The 24,652-nt window shown below is 47.7% G+C and overlaps 1 protein-coding gene across 1 annotated transcript in view; it reads left to right on the plus strand.

Moving 5' to 3' along the window:
* OGFOD3 (2-oxoglutarate and iron dependent oxygenase domain containing 3) overlaps positions 1-22,106 on the plus strand; it is a 70,487-nt gene extending 48,381 nt beyond the window's left edge. Inside the window, exons 8-9 of the mRNA XM_040331144.1 lie at positions 9,216-9,339; positions 21,848-22,106. Coding sequence (XP_040187078.1) covers positions 9,216-9,339; positions 21,848-21,984 — 261 coding nt within the window. The 3' untranslated portion in view covers positions 21,985-22,106. The remainder of the gene's footprint in view (positions 1-9,215; positions 9,340-21,847) is intronic.
* Positions 22,107-24,652: the final 2,546 nt, after the last annotated feature.

A 24,652-nucleotide genomic window follows, 5' to 3' on the forward strand; every position in this document is an offset into this window, starting at 1 on the left:
CTGAGCGTAACGCACTCCTGATCTCTGCATTCTAAGCGTAACACACTCCTGATCCTTGCATTCTGAGTGTAATACACCCCTGATCCCTGCATTCTCTGAGTAACGCACTCCTGATCCCTGCATTCTGAGCGTAACGCACCCCTGATCCCTGCATTCTGAGCGTAACACACTCCTGATCTCTGCATTCTGAGTGTAACACACTCCTGATCCCTTATTCTGAGCGTAACGCACTCCTGATCCCTGCATTCTGAGCGTAACACACTCCTGATCTCTGCATTCTGAGCGTAACGCACTCCTGATCTCTGCATTCTGAGCGTAACGCACTCCTGATCCCTGCATTCTGAGCGTAACGCACTCCTGATCTCTACATTCTCAATATAACGCACTCCTGATCCCTGCATTCTGAGCGTAACGCACTCCTGATCCCTGCATTCTGAGCGTAACACACTCCTGATCCCTGCATTCTGAGTGTAATACACCCCTGATCTCTGCATTCTGAGCGCAACGCACTCCTGATCCCTGCATTCTGAGTGTAACACACTCCTGATCTCTGCATTCTAAGCGTAACACACTCCTGATCCTTGCATTCTGAGCGTAACGCACTCCTGATCCCTGCATTCTGAGTGTAATACACCCCTGATCCCTGCATTCTCTGAGTAACGCACTCCTGATCCCTTATTCTGAGCGTAACGCACTCCTGATCCCTGCATTCTGAGCGTAACACACTCCTGATCCCTGCATTCTGAGCGTAACGCACTCCTGATCCCTGCATTCTGAGCGTAACACACTCCTGATCTCTGCATTCTGAGCGTAACGCACTCCTGATCTCTGCATTCTGAGCGTAACGCACTCCTGATCCCTGCATTCTGAACGTAACGCACTCCTGATCTCTACATTCTCAATGTAACACACTCCTGATCCCCTCATTCTGAGCGTAACGCACTCCTGATCCCTGCATTCTGAGCGTAACACACTCCTGATCTCTGCATTCTGAGCGTAACGCACTCCTGATCCCTGCATTCTGAGCGTAACGCACTCCTGATCCCTGCATTCTGAGCGTAACGCACTCCTGATCCCTGCATTCTGAGCATAACGCACTCCTGATCCCTGCATTCTGAGCGTAACGCACTCCTGATCCCTGCATTCTGAGCATAACGCATTCCTGATCCCTGCATTCTGAACGTAACACATTCCTGATCCCTGCATTCTGAGCATAACGCATTCCTGATCCCTGCATTCTGAGCATAACGCACTCCTGATCCCTGCATTCTGAGCATAACGCATTCCTGATCCCTGCATTCTGAACATAACACATTCCTGATCCCTGCATTCTGAGTGTAACGCACTCCTGATCCCTGGATTCTGAGTCGGTGGTCCTGGTTCCCCTATAAAGCTGTAAGGTCGCTCTGTCATTCCGGGTGATCGAAGCGGAGCACACAGGGGATCGGCTGTTTCTATCCTCACAGCAATAAATAATCTCCGGCTCTCATTATCCTCCTCGCTTCCCAGAACGGTGTCTGCGGATTATGTGAGGCTGAATAAATATCAAGTCTCAATCAGGATCCGTAATAACCGCAGAGAAGTCCCCGGAGGGGGATCATCGTTAGTCCCCTCCCCCGTCCCCCCCGGGGCCCTTCTTACCCGCAGCTCTGTAAATAAACAATCCACTCATTTATGTTTTATAAACCTCTTTGTCTGTCTGGCCTCTGGAGACCCCAGAAATGTAGAAGGTTAAAAATGTTTTCTAATTATTAATAAACAACGACTGCGAAGGCGAAAATTCCATAAAAAAAAGCGAGCGACACCAGTTCTACCCCGAGCGCCCAACAACCCGGACATTTCCTGTAAATCGATACTGGAGAGATCCCTCCCCTGAATAAACCGAAAACAAAAATGGCACACCTGTTCAGTAATCACATTTCCAATATATGGACAGTTTACCTCCGCTCTCCGGCTGACGCATTTCGCTTGGTGTGAGCTTAAAATGGTTATAAAGCCTAAACATTTTTTACCCAATGCATTCCTTGCATTAAGGTAAAAAATGTTTAGGCATCAGTATCACCCCCCTTCCCCCTACTTACCTGAGCCCTCACCCTACTTTCCTGAGCCCTCACCCTCCTTACCTGAGCCCTCACCCTCCTTACCTGAGCCCTCACCCTACTTACCTGAGCCCTCACCCTACTTACCTGAGCCCTCACCCTACTTACCTGAGCCCTCCCTCCTTACCTGAGCCCTCCCTCCTTACCTGAGCCCTCACCCTCCTTACCTGAGCCCTCACCCTCCTTACCTGAGCCCTCACCCTACTTTTCTGAGCTCTCACCCTCCTTACCTGAGCCCTCCCTCCTTACCTGAGCCCTCCCTCCTTACCTGAGCCCTCACCCTCCTTACCTGAGCCCTCACCCTACTTACCTGAGCCCTCACCCTCCTTATCTGAGCCCTCACCCTCCTTACCTGAGCCCTCACCCTACTTTCCTGAGCCCTCACCCTCCTTACCTGAGCCCTCACTCTACTTACCTGAGCCCTCACCCTACTTACCTGAGCCCTCACCCTACTTACCTGAGCCCTCACCCTCTTTACCTGAGCCCTCACCCTACTTTCCTGAGCCCTTACCCTACTTTCCTGAGCCCTCACCCTCCTTACCTGAGCCCTCACCCTACTTACCTGAGCCCTCACCCTCCTTATCTGAGCCCCCACCCTACTTACCCGAGCCCTCACCCTACTTACCCGAGCCCTCACCCTACTTTCCTGAGCCCTCACCCTCCTTACCTGAGCCCTCACTCTACTTACCTGAGCCCTCACCCTACTTACCTGAGCCCTCACCCTACTTACCTGAGCCCTCACCCTCTTTACCTGAGCCCTCACCCTACTTTCCTGAGCCCTTACCCTACTTTCCTGAGCCCTCCCTCCTTACCTGAGCCCTCACCCTACTTACCTGAGCCCTCACCCTACCTACCTGAGCCCTCACCCTACTCACCTGAGCCCCCACCCTACTTACCTGAACCCTCCCTCCTTACCTGAGCCCTCACCCTACTTACCTGAGCCCTCACCCTACTCACCTGAGCCCTCACCCTACTTACCTAAACCCTCACCCTACTCACCTGAGCCCCCACCCTACTTACCTGAGCCCTCACCCTACTTACCTGAGCCCTCCATCCTTACCTGAGCCCTCACCCTACTTACCTGAGCCCTCACCCTACTTACCTGAGCCCTCACCCTCCTTACCTGAGCCCTCACCCTCCTTACCTGAGCCCTCACCCTACTTACCTGAGCCCTTATCCTCCTTACCTGAGCCCTCACCCTACTTACCTGAGTCGTCACCCTACTTACCTGAGCCCTCCCTCCTTACCTGAGCCCTCACCCTACTTACCTGAGCCCTCCCTCCTTACCTGAGCCCTCACCCTCCTTACCTGAGCCCTCCCTCCTTACCTGAGCCCTCACCCTCCTTACCTGAGCCCTCACCCTACTTACCTGAGCCCTCACCCTACTTACCTGAGCCCTCACCCTACTTACCTGAGCCCTCACCCTCCTTACCTGAGCCCTCACCCTACTTACCTGAGCCCTCACCCTACTTACCTGAGCCCTCACCCTACTTACCTGAGCCCTCCCTCCTTACCTGAGACCTCACCCTACTTACCTGAGCCCTCCCTCCTTACCTGAGCCCTCCCTCCTTACCTGAGCCCTCACCCTACTTACCTGAGCCCTCACCCTACTTACCTGAGCCCTCCCTCCTTACCTGAGCCCTCACCCTACTTACTTGAGCCCTCACCCTACTTACCTGAGCCCTCACCCTACTTACCTGAGCCCTCCCTCCTTATCTGAGCCCTCCCTCCTTACCTGAGCCCTCCCTCCTTACCTGAGCCCTCACCCTCCTTACCTGAGCCCTCACCCTACTTACTTGAGCCTTCACCCTACTTACCTGAGCCCTCACCCTCCTTACCTGAGCCCTCACCCTACTTACCTGAGCCCTCACCCTACTTACTTGAGCCCTCACCCTACTTACCTGAACCGAAAATGGCGGCAGCAGAATCCAAGAGCCGGGGCAGAGATCGGCTTCGGGTGCCGACATCGCCGGCAGACTGGACAGGTAAGTGTCATATTTTAAAAGTCAGCAGCTGCAGTATTGGTAGCTGCTGACTTTAAAAAAATAAAATAATTGGGCGGGACTCTAAAGACACATTGGCACCCCTCCCCCATGCTTATAACAATTTGAACACTCTTCCACTGTTTCCGTTGCCTCCATTGCAGCTTTTCCGCTGGTATGAAAAAGACGAAACACGTCAGGCCGTTCTTCAAGGAAGTGTTTTAATTTCCTGAATGTAAAATAAGAGCTCAGGATGGATGGAGAGCGGCACTCGATCGGAGGTGGGGGGTCTTCACTTCTCCAGGTCGATCCCTCATCATCTTCTCTCTATAAGGCCCTTTTGTTACGATGGACGGCGCGGCGCGCTCGGCACAAATGAGGTTGCCGTCCACTTGAAAGAAAATTAGCCGTTTTTCAAAAGCTCCCCCTACTAATGAAAAGCAAATAGTTCTCAAAGCAATCTCTACTCGGCGACCCGCAGAAATGATGAGATCGATGGCGGCCGACCTCAGCGCTAGCATGGAGGTGAAGGGCCGAGGCAATTACACGTGGATGGCGCCGATCCACCGATTGGAGGTCCTGATTGTCAGGACATCACTTAGAGGGCTGTAAAGATCGTATCTCTGCGGAGACGAGGTTCAAATTATAACCCTCCGACATTGGGAATATCGACGCGTTTTGGTGTCAGATAAAGAACCACTTGACTTTGAGATTATGTACACTTTGTAGAGAATCCAATGAACTTGTCACCTGAGATCGGCATGCGGGGGCGATCGGCATACGGGGACGATCGGCATAGGGGACGATCCTGACAGTCGTACTGATAGATGTTTAGTGAAAGGGGGGGTTCTGTTTTTGGATAATGCAAGAAAATAGTAATCAGAAGTATAAAAGCTGAAATGAAGGAAAAACAGCAAAATACTCGAATAACATTACATGTCTAGCCTGCTAAAAGGTAAAAAGTATTCATACCCCTTTCACTAAGGCCCCTTTCACATTGAGGCGTTTTTCATGCTAAAAATAGCGCTGCTATACCACATGAAAAAAACCTGCCCTGTAGTGTTCAATGTGAAAGCCCGAAGGCTTTCACACTGAAGCGGTGCGCTAGCAGGAGCGCTCCAAAAGTCCTGCTAGCCGCATCTTTGCTGCGGTATAGGAGCGGTCTGTTCGCCGCTCCTATACCGCGCCTTTCCATTGAAATCAATGGGAAACCGCGGTAATACCGCCCACAACGCGAGCGGTATTAACCCTTTTTTGGCCGCTAGCGGGGGTTAAAACCTCACCGCTAGCGCCCGAATATTGCGGTAAATACGACGGTATAGCCGCGCTACAAATAGCGCGGCTATACCGTCACCGCGGCTCTATCCCCAATGTGAAAGCAGCCTTAAGGGGTCACCAGCAGGAGGAACTTATCTGTGATTCCTCTAAATAGATCTTCACTAATTACTGGAGAGATCACAACCAGGAGGAAGGAGGTCCTGATTCCTCTATATACAAGGCCTGGAAAAAGTATTCATACCCCTCTATATACAGCGCCTTAAAAAAGCATTTGTATGGCGCCCCCCGGAGTCAATACTTTGTAGAACCCCCTTTCTCTACAAGTCTTTTTGGGGGTGTCTCTACCAGCTTTGCACATCTAGAGAGGGACATTTCTCCTCCATTCTTCTTCTCTGTAAAATATCTCAAGCTCTGTCAGATTGGATGGAGAGCGTCTGTGATCAGCAATTTTCAGGTCTTGCCACAGATTCTCAATGGGATTTAGGTCTGGACTGTGACTGGGCCATTCTAACACATGGGAAGCAGAAAGTGCAGGGTCTGGAGGAGGGCTGGGAAGCAGAAAGTCCAGGGTCTGGAGGAGGGTGAATGGTGAGAACAGGGGAGGCGGAGACAAGAGGGTGTTGCAAGATCTGTAGGAGGAGTTTTCTCCCCTCTGCTGCTGACTGCTGAGAAAAAGTGGGGGCGCCGCAGCTGCAGGAGAGGTGCGAGGAGGGACAGGTGATGTAGACAGGAGGTGACTGCAAAGAGGAGGTAGGAGATGTTGCAACAATGGATAAAAGTGAAAACAGTATTAAAAAAAAAAAGACAATTATTTATGATACAAAGTGCATCAGCAGTGTAAATGCCACTCAGTTTGGCATTCCGTCTCCTTGAAGGGTAACTTCAGGAAAGTTTCATCAGTTTGCTCCGGAAGCCCCCGGGATTGGTTTGTTAGTGAAGTGTTATATGAACACCATTATTGCCACATTTTCTACAAGTTACATAATTAAGTCTTTTGGCGTTGAACACCCAATCAGAGCGCGGCTCGTATTTCTTTAGGACAATTTTGGTAACGAAGACAAACTTCTGTCCGTCAGTCCCGGTCCTGAACAACTCCAGCGCTCGTTATTCTTTATCACATTGATTTGAAAAGTAGAGTTTCCTCTCTTGGTCTCCATTACAAAACATCCATGATTCACTCTAAGTGCATCGTTAGCAGTTAAAGACGCTAATTATCCATTGATTGCTGCGTTACCCGCTGGATAGAAGGAAGGTGCCTACGTTTGTGGAAGTGCCTCATGTCTTCCATAGAGTGCGGAGCTCCTTAGAAATAACTTCGCTTTCCATTAACCTGTCACACGAGGCAACCTTATTATTATTATCAATATCAGGCAAGACGTCTCCGTGCCGGAACTACAGGAAAAAGATTTGGGGCGATTATTTCAGATGAAGAATGAATGAGCAACCTGTATGGCCAGACAGTGGGGAAAATCAATGGAATTCTGGGGTGCTTCAATTGAGGGGTCACCAGCAGGAGGGAGGAGGTCCTGATTCCTCTATATAGATCTTTATATCACTAGAGGGGTCACCAGCAGGAGGATGGGGGTCCTGATTCCTCTATATAGATCGTTATATCACAAGAGGGGTCACCAGCAGGAGGAAGGAGGTCCTGATTCTCTATATAGATCTTTATATCACTAGAGGGGTCACCAGCAGGAGGAAGGAGGTCCTGATTCCTCTATATAGATCTTTATATCACTAGAGGGGTCACCAGCAGGAGGAAGGAGGTCCTGATTCCTCTATATAGGTCTTTATATCACTAGAGGGGTCACCAGCAGGAGGAAGGAGGTCCTGATTCCTCTATATAGATCTTTATATCACTAGAGGGATCACCAGCAGGAGGAAGGAGGTCCTGATTCCTCTATATAGATCTTTATATTACTAGAGGGGTCACCAGGAGGAGGAAGGGGGTCCTGATTACTCTATATAGATCTTTATATCTCTAGAGGGGTCACCAGGAGGAGGAAGGAGGTCCTGATTCCTCTATATAGCTCTTCATATCACTAGAGGGATCACCAGCAGGAGGAAGGAGGTCCTGATTCCTCTATATAGATCTTTATATCACTAGAGGGGTCACCAGCAGGAGGAAGGAGGTCCTGATTCTCTATATAGATCTTTATATCACTAGAGGGGTCTTCATCAGGAGGAAGGAGGTCCTGATTCCTCTATATAGATCTTTATATCACTAGAGGGATCACCAGCAGGAGGAAGGAGGTCCTGATTCCTCTATATAGCTCTTCATATCACTAGAGGGATCACCAGCAGGAGGAAGGAGGTCCTGATTCCTCTATATAGATCTTTATATCACTAGAGGGGTCACCAGCAGGAGGAAGGAGGTCCTGATTCCTCTATATAGATCTTTATATCATTAGAGGGGTCACCAGCAGGAAGAAGGAGGTCCTGATTCCTCTATATAGATCTTTATATCACTAGAGGGGTCTTCATCAGGAGGAAGGAGGTCCTGATTCCTCTATATAGATCTTTATATCACTAGAGAGATCACCAGCAGGAGGAAGGAGGTCCTGATTCCTCTATATAGATCTTTATATCACTAGAGGGATCACCAGCAGGAGGAAGGAGGTCCTGATTCCTCTATATAGATCTTTATATCACTAGAGGGGTCTTCATCAGGAGGAAGAAGGTCCTGATTCCTCTATATAGATCTTTATATCACTAGAGGGGTCACCAGCAGGAGGAAGGAGGTCCTGATTCCTCTATATAGATCTTCATATCACTAGAGGGGCCACCAGCAGGAGGAAGGAGGTCCTGATTCTCTATATAGATCTTTATATCACTAGAGGGATCACCAGCAGGAGGAAGGAGGTCCTGATTCCTCTATATAGATCTTTATATCTCTAGAGGGGTCACCAGGAGGAGGAAGGAGGTCCTGATTACTCTATATAGATCTTTATATCTCTAGAGGGGTCACCAGCAGGAGGAAGGAGGTCCTGATTCCTCTATATAGATCTTTATATCACTAGAGGGATCACCAGCAGGAGGAAGGAGGTCCTGATTCCTCTATATAGATCTTTATATCACTAGAGGGGTCACCAGCAGGAGGAAGGAGGTCCCGATCCCTCTATATAGATCTTTATATCACTAGAGGGGGTCACCAGGAGGAGGAAGGAGGTCCTGATTCCTCTATATAGATCTTTATATCACTAGAGGGGTCACCAGGAGGAGGAAGGAGGTCCTGATTCCTCTATATAGATCTTTATATCACTAGAGGGGTCATCAGGGGGAGGAAGGAGGTCCTGATTCCTCTATATAGATCTTTATATCACTAGAGGGGTCACCAGCAGGAGGAAGGAGGTCCTGATTCCTCTATATAGATCTTTATATCACTAGAGGGGTCTTCATCAGGAGGAAGAAGGTCCTGATTCCTCTATATAGATCTTTATATCACTAGAGGGGTCACCAGCAGGAGGAAGGAGGTCCCGATCCCTCTATATAGATCTTTATATCACTAGAGGGGTCACCAGCAGGAGGAAGGAGGTCCCGATCCCTCTATATAGATCTTTATATCACTAGAGGGGTCACCAGGAGGTGGAAGGAGGTCCTGATTCCTCTATATAGATCTTTATATCACTAGAGGGGTCACCAGCAGGAGGAAGGAGGTCCTGATTCCTCTATATAGATCTTTATATCACTAGAGGGGTCTTCATCAGGAGGAAGGAGGTCCTGATTCCTCTATATAGATCTTTATATCACCAGAGGGATCTACCTGACAAGGAGCGGGTTGCTGGATAATCATGAATTTATATCTTGGCTTTTTATCTTGAATTTTGTGATTTAATCAATACGTTTCTATCTGCAGGTTACATACGGCTCTTTTGACTACACCTCCTTACTTTACCTGTCTGACTACTACCAAGATTTCAGTGGCGGCAGATTCATATTTATGGATGAAAAGATGAACAGCACGGTGGAACCCAGAACAGGTAAGACTTGAATTTCTCTATGTAACATCACATAAATCTGTAGGAGGAATAGTGTCCCATCATTGGTGTCAGTGGGAGGAATAGTGTCCCATCATTGGTGTCAGTGGGAGGAATAGTGTCCCATCATTGGTGTCAGTGGGAGGAATAGTGTCCCATCATTGGTATCAGTGGGATGAATAGTGTCCCATCATTGGGGTCAGTGGGAGGAATAGTGTCCCATCATTGGTGTCAGTGGAAGGAATAGTGTCCCCATCATTGGTATCAGTGGGAGGAATAGTGTCCCATCATTGGTGTCAGTGGGAGGAATAGTGTCCCATCATTGGTGTCAGTGGGAGAAATAGTGTCCCATCATTGGTATCAGTGGGAGGAATAGTGTCCCATCATTGGTGTCAGTGGGAGGAATAGTGTCCCATCATTGGTGTCAGTGGGAGGAATAGTGTCCCATCATTGGTGTCAGTGGGAGGAATAGTGTCCCATCATTGGTGTCAGTGGGAGGAATAGTGTCCCATCATTGGTGTCAGTGGGAGGAATAGTGTCCCATTGTTGGTCTCAGTAGTGTCAGGTGTCAGAAATGATTTGGACCAGAGCACAAAGCAAGGTCCATAAAGACACCGATGAGCGAGTTTGGGGTGGAGGAACTTGACTGGCCTGCACAGAGTCCTGACCTCAACCCCAACAGAACACCTTTGGGATTAATTAGAGTGGAGACTGTGAGCCACACCTTCTCCTCCAACATCAGTGCCTGACCTCGCTCTTCTGGAAGAATGGTCAAACCTTCCCATAGACACCCTCCTAAACCTTGTGGACGGCCTTCCCAGAAGAGGTGAAGCTGTTACACAGAAAGGGTGCCACCACGGGTGACCCTAAGAGGCAGAAGGAGCTAAAAGCTTCATCCAACCAACCGGTACCAAGTCAGTACTGAACCCTCCGGACTAAGACTGGGAGGCCATTAAAGGTCATATGCGTGTAAAGGCAGGTGTCCCAATACTTTTGGAAATCTAGTGTGTATTTGATGGTGAGGGTTACTCTCTTTTTTATTACTGGAACCTCCTCCTTTATATTATCACACTTTATATCCTCGTGTGCAGAGAAGATCCGCCCCCTTTTATTGTTCGTTGTTTGTCATCTTTTCTGATAATTAAATATTCAGGCCGCCCCATTTCTTTTCTTTTTTTTTTCCAAACACAATTATCTCTTAAAGTTCAAATTTAATTACCCTGCATTTTTCCTAATTAAATAACATTTAGTTTTAATTACGGCGGACGCGGCCAGGAATGTGTGGATTGGTTCCTCGCGGTGTCGTGTGTACTTTATTCCTTCCTCACCCCCCCCCCCCCCTCCCCCGTCTTTGGCTATTAATGTAATGGCTCAAATTACCGCCTTTTATTTATCGACCCTTTCAAAAGCTTTCCGCCGAGAAATATTCGGATCGAGGCGTGCGGCTTCTTTTTTTTTTTTGTGCAGTTGCACGCATTGGAAACTCGCTCTGCCGCGCTCTGTCATCGAACGAATCTTTCCCGGTAATGGACTCGCGGGATTGTCACTCGCTTAATAAGTGCGCCGGACCCAGCTGCTGTCATTCACGCGGTTATTACATTCGAGGCCCTTCTGCCGCATTCACCGTAGCCGTCTGTTCCTGGTAAACGCTCAGAGGTGGAGGGATTAACACCATAAGGAACCGGCGAAACACTCGCTCGCGTGTTTATTGTCCGACGCACGTTTTGCACGCGACTGAGAGCCGACCGTACGATTAAAGGGGCAGGACACCAAAAACGAGACTGGAAAGTCGCACCACTTATGTGTGATTTGATCAACGGTTTGAGGACGTGAGAACCACCGACACCTACTGCATTGCTGTATGTATGTGTACATCTATCCAATGGTAACCACTTAACCCCCGGACCATTTGGCTGGCCAAAGACCAGAGCGCTTTTTGCGATTCGGCACTACGTCACTTTAACTGACAATTGCGCGGTCGTGCGACGTGGCTCCCAAACAAAATTGGCGTCCTTTTTTCCCCACAAATAGAGATTTCTTTTGGTGGTATTTGATCACCTCTGCGGTTTTTATTTTTTGCGCTATAAACAAAAATAGAGCGACAATTTTTAAAAAAATGCAATATTTCTTACTTTTTGCTATAATAAATATCCCCCAAAAATATATAAAACATATTTTTTTCCTCAGTTTAGGGCGATACGTATTCTTCTACGTATTTTTGGTAAAAAAAAAATCACAATAAGCGTTTATCGATTGGTTTGCGCAAAGTTTATAGCGTTTACAAAATAGGGGACAGTTTTATGGCATTTTCATTAATAATTTTTTTTTTTACTACTAATGGCAGCGATTTTTTTTCGTGACTGCGACATTACGGCGGACACTTTTGACACATTTTTGGGACCATTGTCATTTTCACAGCGAAAAGTGCTATAAAAATGCACTGATTACTGTGAAAATGACACTTTTCGTATTGAATTTTAAGGATAAAAGCGTGGGGGATGGGACGACGTTTGATAAATACAAGAACACCGAATTTTGTGGATGAACGATTTCAACGACTGTTTTGCACTTACCTGCATAGTCCTAATTGATTTATAACTTTAAAACTCAGATATGATGGGGTTTTTTTTACTTGATCCGATTGAAGATGGAGGTCCAGCTAAATTAATTGCCTTCATTTTGTTGGCTAAAAAGTGTTCGATGGATCTATTTTTATCTCGATCACAGACACGAGAAATTGCAGCAAATTTTCCACGAAGGACCGGACCACCGTTGCCTTCATGTTTTACCAATCTCTGAGGCTTAGCTACAAAAAGGTCGAGAGAGGGCTCATTCCATCTTCATGAAAGTCCAGTAAATGCACCGAGCGTTTCCGAGGATTCATTTTCTCTTCTATGGAGAGTTGGTTATTTGAAGTTCTCATGAGCTTCTTTGATTCATTTTTCTGCTCCAGGCTGAAAGGGTTTTCCCTCTACCCAGCGCGCTTTCTGAAGTCGGGCTTTGATGGTTTTTAGATATTCTGTAATAAGTCTTATTTCTCGTCAACCAATAATACTCGATGGATGTTTGTGACCTTTTTGGCCTCCTTGGACGGTTTGTAGGTTGTACACATATTTCCAATGACGCAGAAGTTTCAATTCTAGTTCACGGAGAGACGTGATGTATGTTCCTCCATGGGTTGAACACTCATCAAGATTGTGACCTACACGAGGTATGACATGGACCTTCATACCAGAGGAATCACACATGTACAGGGGCGGACTGACCATTGAGTCACTCGGGCACTGCCCGAGGGCCCCATGCCACTAGGGGGCCCCATGAGTTGTCAGTCCGCCCCTGCACATGTATGTTCAGTAATAGGGCGCTGTATGGGGTTATGGAAAATTTCGGAATAACCAAAGTAAAAAATAAATAAAAAGAAAAATTGATCGGTTGAGTTGGAAGTTGCCAAGGTATTTACTACTGCAATTGCGACAAGAAATTGTGACCTGGCACCCGGGGAAGCTTAGGCCTGCAGAAGGCCGCAAAGCCGCGGCCTCAATTACCGGCCGGCGCGGGCGGGCCCGCTCCCACTGGTAATTGAGGCCGCGGCTTTGAGGTCTTCACAGAAGGAAGCTTAGGCCTGCAGTAGGCCGCAAAGCCGCAGCCTCAATTACCAGCCGGCCCGCGCCTGCCTTCTGCAGGCCTAAGCTTCCTTCTTTGATCTGGCGCCATCTTGGAAGTTGCCAAGGGATTTACTTCAGTCAAATTTTTTACTACAATGTAAATCAGGGCTCAACAAAATCCGGGCGCCCGGTCGCAATTGCGACAAGAAATTGTGACCTGGCGCCCGGGGAGACGATTAGGCCTCAATTACCGGCCGGCGCGGGCCTGCCGCGATCGCGCTCTCGCCAGTAATTGAGGCCGCGGCTTTGCGGCCTTCACAGAAGGAAGCTTAGGCCTGCAGGAGGCCGCAAAGCCCTGGCCTCAATTACCGGCCGGCCGGTAATTGAGGTTTATCACAAACGGTGAAGTAAACCAAATGATGATTTTTTTTTTCTGTTCTGTTGTTAATCCGATAGTTGGCGTTGGTGCGACAGTCGGCGTTGGTGCAACGGTTGGTGTTGGCGTTGGTGCGTCGGTCGGCGTTGGTGCGACAGTCGGCGTTGGTGGGACGGTCAGCGTTGGAGCGGGTTACCTGTGGGCGCGTTCACTTTTATTTAGGAAGACAGGCCTGCAACCCTTCCTGGCCTGCAATTAATTATGCCCCGTTCATCCACTCATTGCCCACAAGCAAACGATTAAGCAGCATGCGTCCCGCCACCCTGCATACTAATTATTGATTTTCCAATCAGTCAATTAGCTGTGAGCCCTGAGGGTGAGGGGAGGGGGGATTACAGGTCGCTCTAGTCGTGATTTCAAAGCCAATGAAGAGTGCGAAGGAGAGAGGAAGAGAGAAGAAAGAGAGGAAACAGAAAAGGAAAAATAAAGAAAAGGAAAAATAAAGAAAAGGAAAAATAAAGAAAAGGAAAGGGAGAGGAAAAAAAAGAACAGATGAGGGCAGAAGAGAAAAGCGTGTTGTGGTATTGGGGTGATGATACTCACGGGCAGATGCTTTTTCAATGAGTTGCGCCAGTCCAAACTGTACAGTGTGTGGCAGCCCACCTTTTATTGAACGAACAATAAAGTTCACATAATCATCAATTGCCCACGCAAAGGTTTCCACCATCAACAGTCAGCTGAAAATGCTGAGCCACCTGGCTCCATTTATTAGCAGCACCGCTGCTCTTCTTACCAGTCCCTCTGACTGGGTTGTCCAGCTCTCCCGGTTCACCTGGCTCCTTTAGCATTTATTCGCAGCGCCCTGCTGCATGGCCCACTCCTGGCCTCTGGATTGGGATTCTCCTGATAGCCCAATGGGGACCAACCTGACTCCTGGGAGAGACTTCCTGGCTCCTCACTGGGACTCCTCTGACCCCAGGTTATGACCTCCTGGCTGGGGCGACTGACTCCTGTCTCATGACTCCTGGCTGGTGCACATCTGACTCTTGGTTGAGACCTCCTGTCTCATGACTCCTGATTGGGCTCCTTTGATTCTTGGTTGAGACCTCCTGTCTATTGACCCCTGGTTGGGCTCCTTTGACTCTTGGTTGAGACCTCCTGGATGGGGCTCCTTCGACCCCTGGTTGAGACCCCCTGTCTCTTGACCCCTGGTTGAGACCCCCTGTCTCTTGACCCCTGGTTGAGACCCCCTGTCTCTTGACCCCTGGTTGAGACCCCCTGTCTCTTGACCCCTGGTTGAGACCTCCTGTCTCGTGACTCCTGGCTGGGGCACCTCTGACTTTTAGTTGAGACCTCCTGTCTCTTGACTCCTAACTAAGACCTCCTGTCTCTTGACTCCTGGCTGGGGCACCTCTGACTCCTAGTTGAGACTTTCTGTCTCATTGATGTCAGTAGGGGGAATAGTGCCCCATCATTGGTGTCAGATGAAGAAGTTCTCACCTATCGTTGGTGTCAGAGGGAGGAATTGTGCCCCACTGTTGATATCCGTGGGGGAATAGTACCTCGTATTAATGGAAGGAGTAGTGTCCCAAGGGCCACAAGCAAAGGGCTGCAGTTTGGAGACCACTGGGAGGGGAGGGGGGGGGGGGCAGATAAAGCTTTAATTTGGTAGCAGATTGGGATATGTATACTTTTATTTCTTTGGTTTTTATTCCAAATATAAATACTGTATATACTCGAATATAAGCTGAGGTTTTCAGCACATATTTTATAAAGCGCGCTGATTAAACGAGATGATATTTATGAAATGTAGCAGAATGGCGAAGCCTTTCCTTCTCTCTTCCACGTTCCACTGCGACGCGCACAGGAAATAAAAATTGCTTTCCGTAAATTATTTCTGTAACATTCCAATAAGATCAGAGAGGAAAATGAGCACGACGGCGACTGTTTCACGGGCTTGCAGTCGATAAATATTTGAAGGACGTTGTGTCCGCTTACATGCAATGCCGACGTCGGCCAAATCTTCCCAACCTGAGGACGGAATACTTTTATTTTTTATTATTTATTCTTCGGATCGCTTCTAATAATAATGTATTTCTGGATGCCCATCGGCCAGCGATAAATCACTATAGCGCTGATCTATTGCTGCAGGTTGGGGCTTGCAGCGGCTCGCTTGTGATGTCATCACACTCCTGATGTAATACAATTACAATTCTCTTCTATGACACACGTCTGTAAAGCGATCGGCAGAAGGATCGAAAGCCTAGAAGCTGATTTGAAAAAAACGGGAAAACATTTTGTTTATATCATTTTTGGGAATATTTATTACAGCAAAAAGTAAAAAATATTGGGCCAGATCCACAGAACAATTACGCCGGCGTATCTATTGATACGCCGCGTAATTTCAAATTTTGCGCATCGTATCTTTGTTTTGTATCTACAAAACAAGATACGACAGCATCTCGGATGGATCCGACAGGCGTACGTCCCAGTACGCCGTTGGATCTTAGGTGCAATATTTCCGCGTCGAGTATGCAAATTAGCTAGTTACGGCGATCCACGAACGTACGTCCGGCCGGCGCATTTTTTTACGTCGTTTGCGTTCGGCTTTTTCCGGCGTATAGTTAAACCTGCTATTATGATGCGTACTCAATGTTAAGTATGGCCGTCGTTCCCGCCTCGCATTTTGAATTTTTTACGTTGTTTGCGTAAGTCGTTCGCGAATAGGGATTTGCGTAGTATGACGTCACTCGTCGTAAGCATTGGCTTGTTCCGGTTTAATTTCGAGCATGCGCACTGGGATACCCCCACGGACGGCGCATGCGCAGTTAAAAAAAAAAAACGTTGTTTACGTCGGGTCACAACGTATTTACATAAAACACGCCCCCATCACAGATATTTGAATGGCGCGCCATTACGCCAACGAAGATACACTACGCCAACGAAGATACACTACGCTGCCGTAACTTACGGCGCGCATTCTTTGTGGATTTGAAAAAAAAAAATAAGTTACGGCGCTGTAGTGTATCTTAGATACGCTGCGCCCGGCGGAGAGAAGCGCCGATCTACGTGGATCTGGCCCATTGCTTTTTTTAAAAAAATTGTCGCAAAAGAAAGCTCTATCTGTGGGGCAAAAAGGACGCCAATTTTGTTTGGGAACCACGCCGCACGAACCGCGCAATTGTCAGTTAAAGCGACGCAGTGCCGAATCGCAAAAAGTGGCTTGGCCATCTTCCGGGGCTGAAGTGGTTAATACAGGACACCCGATTTCATATACAGTAAATCCTCGGATTGCGAGGATAATGCGTCCCAGAAACATGCTTGTAATCCAAAGCACTTGTATATCAAAGCATTTTTTTTTACAGGGTATAAAAGAGAAGAGAGGCGCCTCTAAGTGTAGCAATAAGTTGCTAAATGCTGTCCCTTCATTACATGTAACCATATTACTACACTTAGAGGCTCCTCTCTTCTCTTTTATACTCAGCTGTGACATGACGCTACTCTTATATCAAGACATCGCTTGTATATCAAGGCAAAATTTATTAAAACATTTTGCTTGTCTTGCAAAACGCTCTCAAACCAAGTTACTCTCAATCCAAGGTTTTACTGTATAAACACCTACTTCATTTTCTATGCTCAGCAGGAACAGGGGGTTTGAATGAAGCAAGCTTTATTTAAACAAAATATCGAGGAAATTATTTTGTCATCCAAAAGCATAAATAATGAAGATGAATCGTTTTCGCATCGCACTTTTATCACGGAGTCTTTTGTTTTTTCCTAATCCATTCAGCAGATCTGTCGCGGTTGAGTGACAGGTTGGAAACGAATCGAGCGCTAAAATTCCAGATGATGTTGTTTGTTATTCAGGCGGCACGTCGAGAAAAGAATGAAAGATTTGCCTCCCTCCGCGATGCCGCGCGGCAGGAAAATTCCTTTTTGTTTTGAATCTCTCTCCTGTAGCGCCCCAAAGAAGCCGCGCAGTTTTCCTCCGAGCAGCAGCTGAACGCTCCGGGTATAAGTGATCGGGAGAGAGACATCAAAAGAGAGGCGGGAACGCAAAACGCAGAGAGTGAGATGAGAAACTTCTACTAAAGTGGCCGCCTCCATACAGAGACGCAGTGCAGCACAAGGCATCATAAATCCGTAAAAGATCAGCTACAGGGAGCCCACGGGCATACTGGTGACCGGTGGCGGCTGGTGCTCAACATTTTTGGGGGGGCGCAAACAAACTGAAAAAATAACATCAATTGCAGCCACTGTGCCCATCAAATGCAGCCACTGTGCCCATCAAACGCCTCCACTGTGCCCATCATACGCCGCCACTGTGCCCATCATACGCCGCCACTGTGCCCATCATACGCCGCCACTGTGCCCATCATACGCCGCCACTGTGCCCATCATACGCCGCCACTGTGCCCATCAAACGCCGCCACTGTGCCCATCAAACGCAGCCACTGTGCCCATCATACGCCGCCACTGCCCATCAAACGCAGCCACTGTGCCCATCATACGCCGCCACTGTGCCCATCATACGCCGACACTGCCCATCAAACGCAGCCACTGTGCCCATCATACGCCGCCACTGTACCCATCATACGCCGCCACTGTGCCCATCAAACGCCGCCACTGCCCATCAAACGCAGCCACTGTGCCCATCATACGCCGCCACTGTGCCCATCAAACGCCGCCACTGTGCCCATCAAACGCAGCCACTGTGCCCATCATACGCCGCCACTGTGCCCATCAAATGCAGCCACTGTGCCCATCAAATGCCGCCGCTGTGCCGATCAAATGCAGCCAGACCCCCCCACCCGGCACTTTTTCGGGTCAGCGCCATCCTCCCCCACTCTTCCTCCAAGTCCTCAATGTCTTCTCGCGTCCTCGATGTCATCTCTGCTATGATTGGACCACAGCGTCTGTCGCTTCAGCCAATCATGTGACCGGTGCACCTGATTGGCTGAGAGGCGGGTCAGTGTTAGGGAAGCGATTCTCTAACACAGCACTGTTTAAACAGGAAACGCACAGCCTGTGCGCCCGCTGTTTAACCATTTGGAAGCCGATTCGAGCCCACAGGCTGTAATCAGGAAGCCTATTGGAGCCTCTGGCTCTAATCAGGCACTTCCAAAACACACCCACCGCTGTTATTCAGGGGGCCGGACACCTGAATAGGGGGCGGCAGCGGCGACAATAGATAGATTCATGCAATGCATGAATCTATCTATTGAGTGACAGGCACAGAAGAGAGAGGGGGCGGCACTCCTGCGCCCACTTTGGGCGCACCGCCACTGACTAGTCTTTTGCTCTCCACTACACTTTTTTTGGGCACATCTTCCAGGGTACAGGTTCTCTTTAAAAGAAGTTCTTGGTAATTGCGTCCTGCGCTTTCCCGCGTACCGGCTTCATTTTAGCTGATCACATTAAAGGATGATCAGACCGGAGATTCCCATTACGTCCGGCTGCGATTGCTCAGCGGGGGACATCATATGAAGGAATGCGGAATTGTGTGACTGGAAATTATTATTATTGGGACTCTAAAGGCGGAAATTGTTTTCATCCCATGAAAGCCGCGACGTTCAGAGGACCATCACATTGTTGTATAATTAGTAATTATCAAATTGTTCCTGAACATTCTCTGTAGTGTAATTATTTTCTTTTCTATTCTCCGCCTGTATGGCGCCCTGCGAATAATCCCCCCTCCCCCCCATGGTTTATTAGCGGAAGATAAAATATCCGAAGCCCCGGGGGGAGGGGGGGGGGGGGGCTCAGCTGGTTGCCTCCAGTCTCAGAGGGGTAAATTCCAGAGGTTTTCAGAGCCTTTTCACCGAAGGACCCGCAAATTGGATTCATTATTTCCATCTTGCGTCGTGTCGCAGTCTCTGAAGGTTTTCGCTTGTTCTCTGTTGGGGGGGGGGCACGTGAGATGGGGGGGGAGGGGGGGACGTGAGATCGGAGTGACTAGGAAGCAACGGCAGCACAAGAGTGGCCACTGAATCCCGAAAACAACTCAAGTCCAGGTAGCTGGTAGAACTAGGGTTAACACCTTTTCTTCAAACCCGAACACGGGGCCTGGGACACCTTTCGGGGGGGAGAGTAGTAATGTGCTGCACATAGCGTGCTGCAACAAAATGTGGGTGTGGCCAAATTGCTCTTGCTGACATCATCACCCTGCCCCCCTGTGATGCATAACCTGCCCTCGCTCAGCCACCCTCAGCTCTCGGATGGCAACAGATTTGTGTGTTCCTATCTCGGTTATTTGGGGAGCCACAGCCCGGTCTGAATAATGTGTCCGGGTTTCAGTCCGCCTGAAACCTGGACACATGATTCAAAACCTGGACTGTCCGGGTGAATCCCGGACAGGTGGTAACCCTAGGTAGAACTCCAGGTAAAAAATGTCTGTTTTACCTGCCAAAGGATTTGTATTTCTGTCCATTCCAGTAGGGGTGCGCATCTTCACTGGTCTCACGATTCGATGCGATTATCTGGTCAACGATTTGATTCGATTCCGCGATGCATCACGATTACTGATGAGCTCCCACTTCCTAGGCGGCCCTTCCTCCCTGCAATCTTCTGGGACACATCACAGGTCCCCAGAAGATTGCCCCGGCTATGCAGGACAGCGCAGTGAGACATGCGCACCCGGCTGTGAAGCTGTAATTAATAACAATTTAACCGCATTACTCGCATTCCCCCTGAGGAAACTGAGGAAACATTTATTTTTTTTATCTTTTTTGGGGGATATTTATTACAGCAAAAAGTAAAAAATATTGTTTTTTTTCCAAAACTGTGGCTCTATTTTTGTTTATAGCGCAAAAACGAAAAACCGCAGAGGTGATCAAATACCACCAAAAGAAATCTCTATTTGTGGGGGAAAAAGGACATCAATTTTGTTTGGGAGCCACGTCGCACGACCGCGCAATTGTCAGTTAAAGCGACGCAGTGCCGAAACGCAAAAAGGGGCTGGTCCTTAACTAGTTACCGACCGCCCACCGTCATTCTACGTCGGCACTTTAAAGATGGATATCTCGGTAACGGCAGCAGCTGCTGCCACAACCGAGATATTCATCTCTTCAGTGGGCGGCCGTGTAAACGATAACGGCAGGCTCCGGTGGATTCGCCGCAAGATCGCCGTTATCGGTGGCGGGAGAGGGCCCCCCCTCCCGCCGCTCTCCCACGCCCTCCGCCGCTTACCGTAGCCGTCGGTAGCGGCGGAGGAGATCGGGACCGTTCGGCAGCTGAGCGGGGTTACGAGTGAAGGAAAAATCTCCTTCGCCCGTCCCCATAGCTCTGCTGGGCGGAAGTGACGTCAAAACGTCAGTCCCGCCCAGCGTCTTAAAGCAACTTTTTCTTTTTTTCATTTGAAAAAAATGACATTTTCAAATTTTTTTTTTTTTTGCATTTAAGCCTAAATATGAGATCTGAGGTCTTTTTGACCCCCAGATCTCATATATAAGAGGACCTGTCATGCTTTTTTCTATTACAAGGGATGTTTACATTCCTTGTAATAGGAATAAAAGTGATCATTCTTTTTTTTTTTTTACTTCAGTGTTAAAAATTGTAAAATAAATAAAAATAAATACGAAAACCCCCAAAAAAAATGTTTAAAGCGCCCCGTCCCGACGAGCTCACACGCAGAAGCGAACGCATACGCGAGTAGTGCCCGCATATGAAAACAGTGTTCAAACCACACAAGTGAGGTATCGCCGCGATCGTTAGAGCGAGAGCAATAATTCTAGCCCTAGGCCTACTCTGTAACTCAAAAAATGCAACCTGTAGAATTTTTTAAACGTCGCCTATCGAGATTTTTAAGGGTAAAAGTTTGACGCCATGCCACGAGCGGGCGCAATTTAAAAGCGTGACATGTTGACATCATTTTACTCGGCGTAACATTATCTTTCACAATATGTAAAAAAATTGGGCCAAATTTATTGTTGTCTTATTTTTTTATTTAAAAAGGGTATTTTTTTTCAAAAAAAGTGTGCTTGTATGACCGCTGCGCAAATACGGTGTGACAAAAAGTATTGCAATGCCTGCCATTTTATTCTCTAGGGTGTTAGAAAAAAATAAATATATAATGTTTGGGGGTTTTAAGTAATTTTATAGCAAAAAAAATGTTTTAGTCTCGTAAACACCGAATCTGAAAAACAGGCTCGGGGCTTAAGTGGTTAACCTGCATATTGGTCCGGGGCTGAAGTGGTTAATAATTCTGCGCTTCTAGGCATTGGTAAAGCCTTTGAGTGTCTTTGTATCCATCTCCTGACTTGTTCCTGTCCACAACTTTATCCTGGAGATCCCGGTGACGGTGACACCCATAGTTGATTGTTTGCTTCAGTTGCATTGCCAGGGACTGAAATGCTCCAGGAAAGTTATTTTCATTTGAGCCAGTCAAAATCTCCGCAGCCCTTAAAAGTCACTTGGCATCCATGGGATTCTTCTTTGAATTGGGTCTGAGACGGGTGAGACGGGACGTAAAAAGTAATATTTGGTCTTTGACTGTTCCCATTATACTAATATCATCCAATGTGTCTTCCAGGCCGCCTGTCCTTCTTCACGTCTGGATCAGAAAACCTGCACCGCGTAGAGAAAGTGAGTTGGGGTACTCGATACGCCATAACCATCTCCTTCACCTGCAACCCAGAGCATGGCATCGAGGACCCCTCCTGGACGTAGCGTTTGGTCTTCAAGTGGGGCTGTAGGCCAACATGACGGACTCCTCCCTCTACTGCCTCATAATCTGGAAGTATATAATTGATTTCTATTGGACATACAGTGGAACCTCGGTTTAAGAGTAACTTGGTTTGAGAGCGTTTTGATTTGCGAGCAACTATTTTTTTTTTTTATTCTGACTCGGTTTGCGAGCGTTGACTGGCAAGACGAGCAGAATTCAAACTAAATGGGCCTGCAGTACCTCATTTGGCCTGAGGTACGGGGGGGCGCAGAAGCCGAGAAAAGCCGAACATTGACCTGCAGTACCTCATTTGGCCTGAGATACGGGGGCGCAGGAAACGAGCCAAAGTGTCCTCGGGCCTTTTCAGACGTTTTCGGCGCTCTCTGGCGCCCCCCCACCTCTGGCCACATGCGGTATTGCATCCTATTGAAGTCAACGAGGAACAAATTATTTTCGTTTCCATTGACTTCAATGGGAAAACTCGCTTTGATATGCGAGTACTTTGGATTACGAGTATACTCCTGGAACGGACTATACTCGTAATCCAAGGTTCAACTGTAATGCAAAAACATATAATTGGGCAGCTATGCAAACTTGTAAAGAGTTGGGAAGCTATGCAAGGTCATAGAACTGACTTGGGGTAGTTAAGGGCAGATAAGTTAAAAACAACATCCAACATCAGGGAAGATCCTAAAAATATATTTTTTTTTTAATTTTGGCCTTAAGAATCCGTTGCCCTTCCAAAACAGCTAGAATATGACACGATATACGTCGACAAAATGGCACGGCTGGGCACAAGGGCGTACATTTACGCCCCCTTTAAGAGCCCAGCCGTGGGTCACGCAGCGGGCTCGCAGCCCGGTCCTCTTCTCGGTGACCGTCCCCACGGGAACAGCGGACACGATCGCCGCCGGTGTCCCGTGATCGGGTCACAGAGAGGAAGAACAAGGAGAGGTGAACAAACCTTTCCCCGTTCTTCTGTGTGGCTGTCACTGTGTTAGGAAACGACGATCAGTGACGTCACACGCACAGCCACGCCCCCCCTACAGTAAGAACACTCCCTTAGGGCACACTTTACCCCTTCAGCGCCCCCTATAGGTTAACCCCTTCACTGCCAGTGTCATTTTTACAGTAATCAGTGCATTTTTTTTAGCACTTTTCACTGTATAAATGACAATGGTTTCAAAATAGTGTCCGATGTGTCCGCCATAATGTCGCAGTCACGATAAAAATCGCTGATCACCGCCATTGCTAAAAAAAAAAAAAAATTATCCCCTATTTGGTAGACGCTCTAAATTTTGCGCAAACAAATTAAAAAAAGCTTACTGCGTTTTTGTTTTTTTACCAAAAATAGGTAGAAGAATACGTATCGGCCTAAACTGAGGAAAAAAATATGTTTTTATATCTTTTTTGGGGGATATTTATTATAGCAAAAAGTAAAAAATATTGTTTTTTTTTTCAAAATTGTCGCTCTATTTTTGTTTATAGCGCAAAAAATAAAAACCGCAGAGGTGATCAAATACCACCAAAAGAAAGCTCTATTTGTGGGAAAAAAAGGACGCCAATTTTGTTTGGGAGCCACGTCGCACGACCGCGCAATTGTCAGTTAAAGCGACGCAGTGCTGGATGATGTGGACATCCCAGTTGTAATATTATTTATGAATGTTGGAATGTGAGCGTTGGCCAAGTCGAGGCCTTTATGTGATTTTGAACTTGAAGTTCTTCAGAAGTTGAGCCAAGAGTTCTCAGATAGGGGGAGGAGTGATATTCACCTAAAAAGTAAAGACATAATTAAGTTTCAATTATGGTTGTACTGATTGAGACATCCAATTTCAGTAATCAGGTGTACTTTGATTAAAATTATAATTAAAATTCTGCTGGGGAGACTCTGAAGGCATTATCCTTGAGAACGTAGTGTAATGGGAGTTCTGACACTCTTTTAGTGTTGGGGATGGAGGAGGGGGGGGCGGGGTTTGGGTAAGTGTTTAAACCATAACTCTTTTTTTTTCTTTTTAGCATAGGAAATGGTTACATTTTTCATGGTTGCGGTTTTCATAGCAAACACACATACACATCCCATAATACTTAACTCCCAAGGCAGACACAATAGAACAATGGAATACAGCCACACCCCAACACAGAGCACACCATAGTATGAGATAATATACAATATATATACATACGTTACATCATCTAAAAGTTTTTGGGTTTCACGGGCCCTCCGCACAAAGTGACTCCCGTCACAACATCTAAAAGTTTTTGGGCTTCACGGGTCCTTCGCCCAAAGTGACTCCCGTTACAACATCTAAAAGTTTTTGGGTTTCACGGGTCCTTCGCCCTAAGTGACTCCCGTCACAACATCTAAACGTTTTTGGATTTCACGGGCCCTCCGCACAAAGTGAGTTCCATCACAACATCTAAACGTTTTTGGGTTTCACGGGTCCTTCGCCCTAAGTGACTCCCGTCACAACATCTAAACGTTTTTGGGTTTCACGGGCCCTCCGCACAAAGTGAGTTCCATCACAACATCTAAACGTTTTTGGGTTTCACTGGCCCTCCGCCCAAAGTGACTCCTGTCACAACATCTAAACGTTTTTGGGTTTCACGGGCTCTCCCCCCAAAGTGACTCCCGTCACATCTAAAAGTTTTTGGGTTTCACGGGTCCTTTGC

This window comes from Rana temporaria, chromosome 12 (genome assembly GCF_905171775.1).
Source record: "Rana temporaria chromosome 12, aRanTem1.1, whole genome shotgun sequence".
Taxonomy (NCBI): domain Eukaryota; kingdom Metazoa; phylum Chordata; class Amphibia; order Anura; family Ranidae; genus Rana; species Rana temporaria.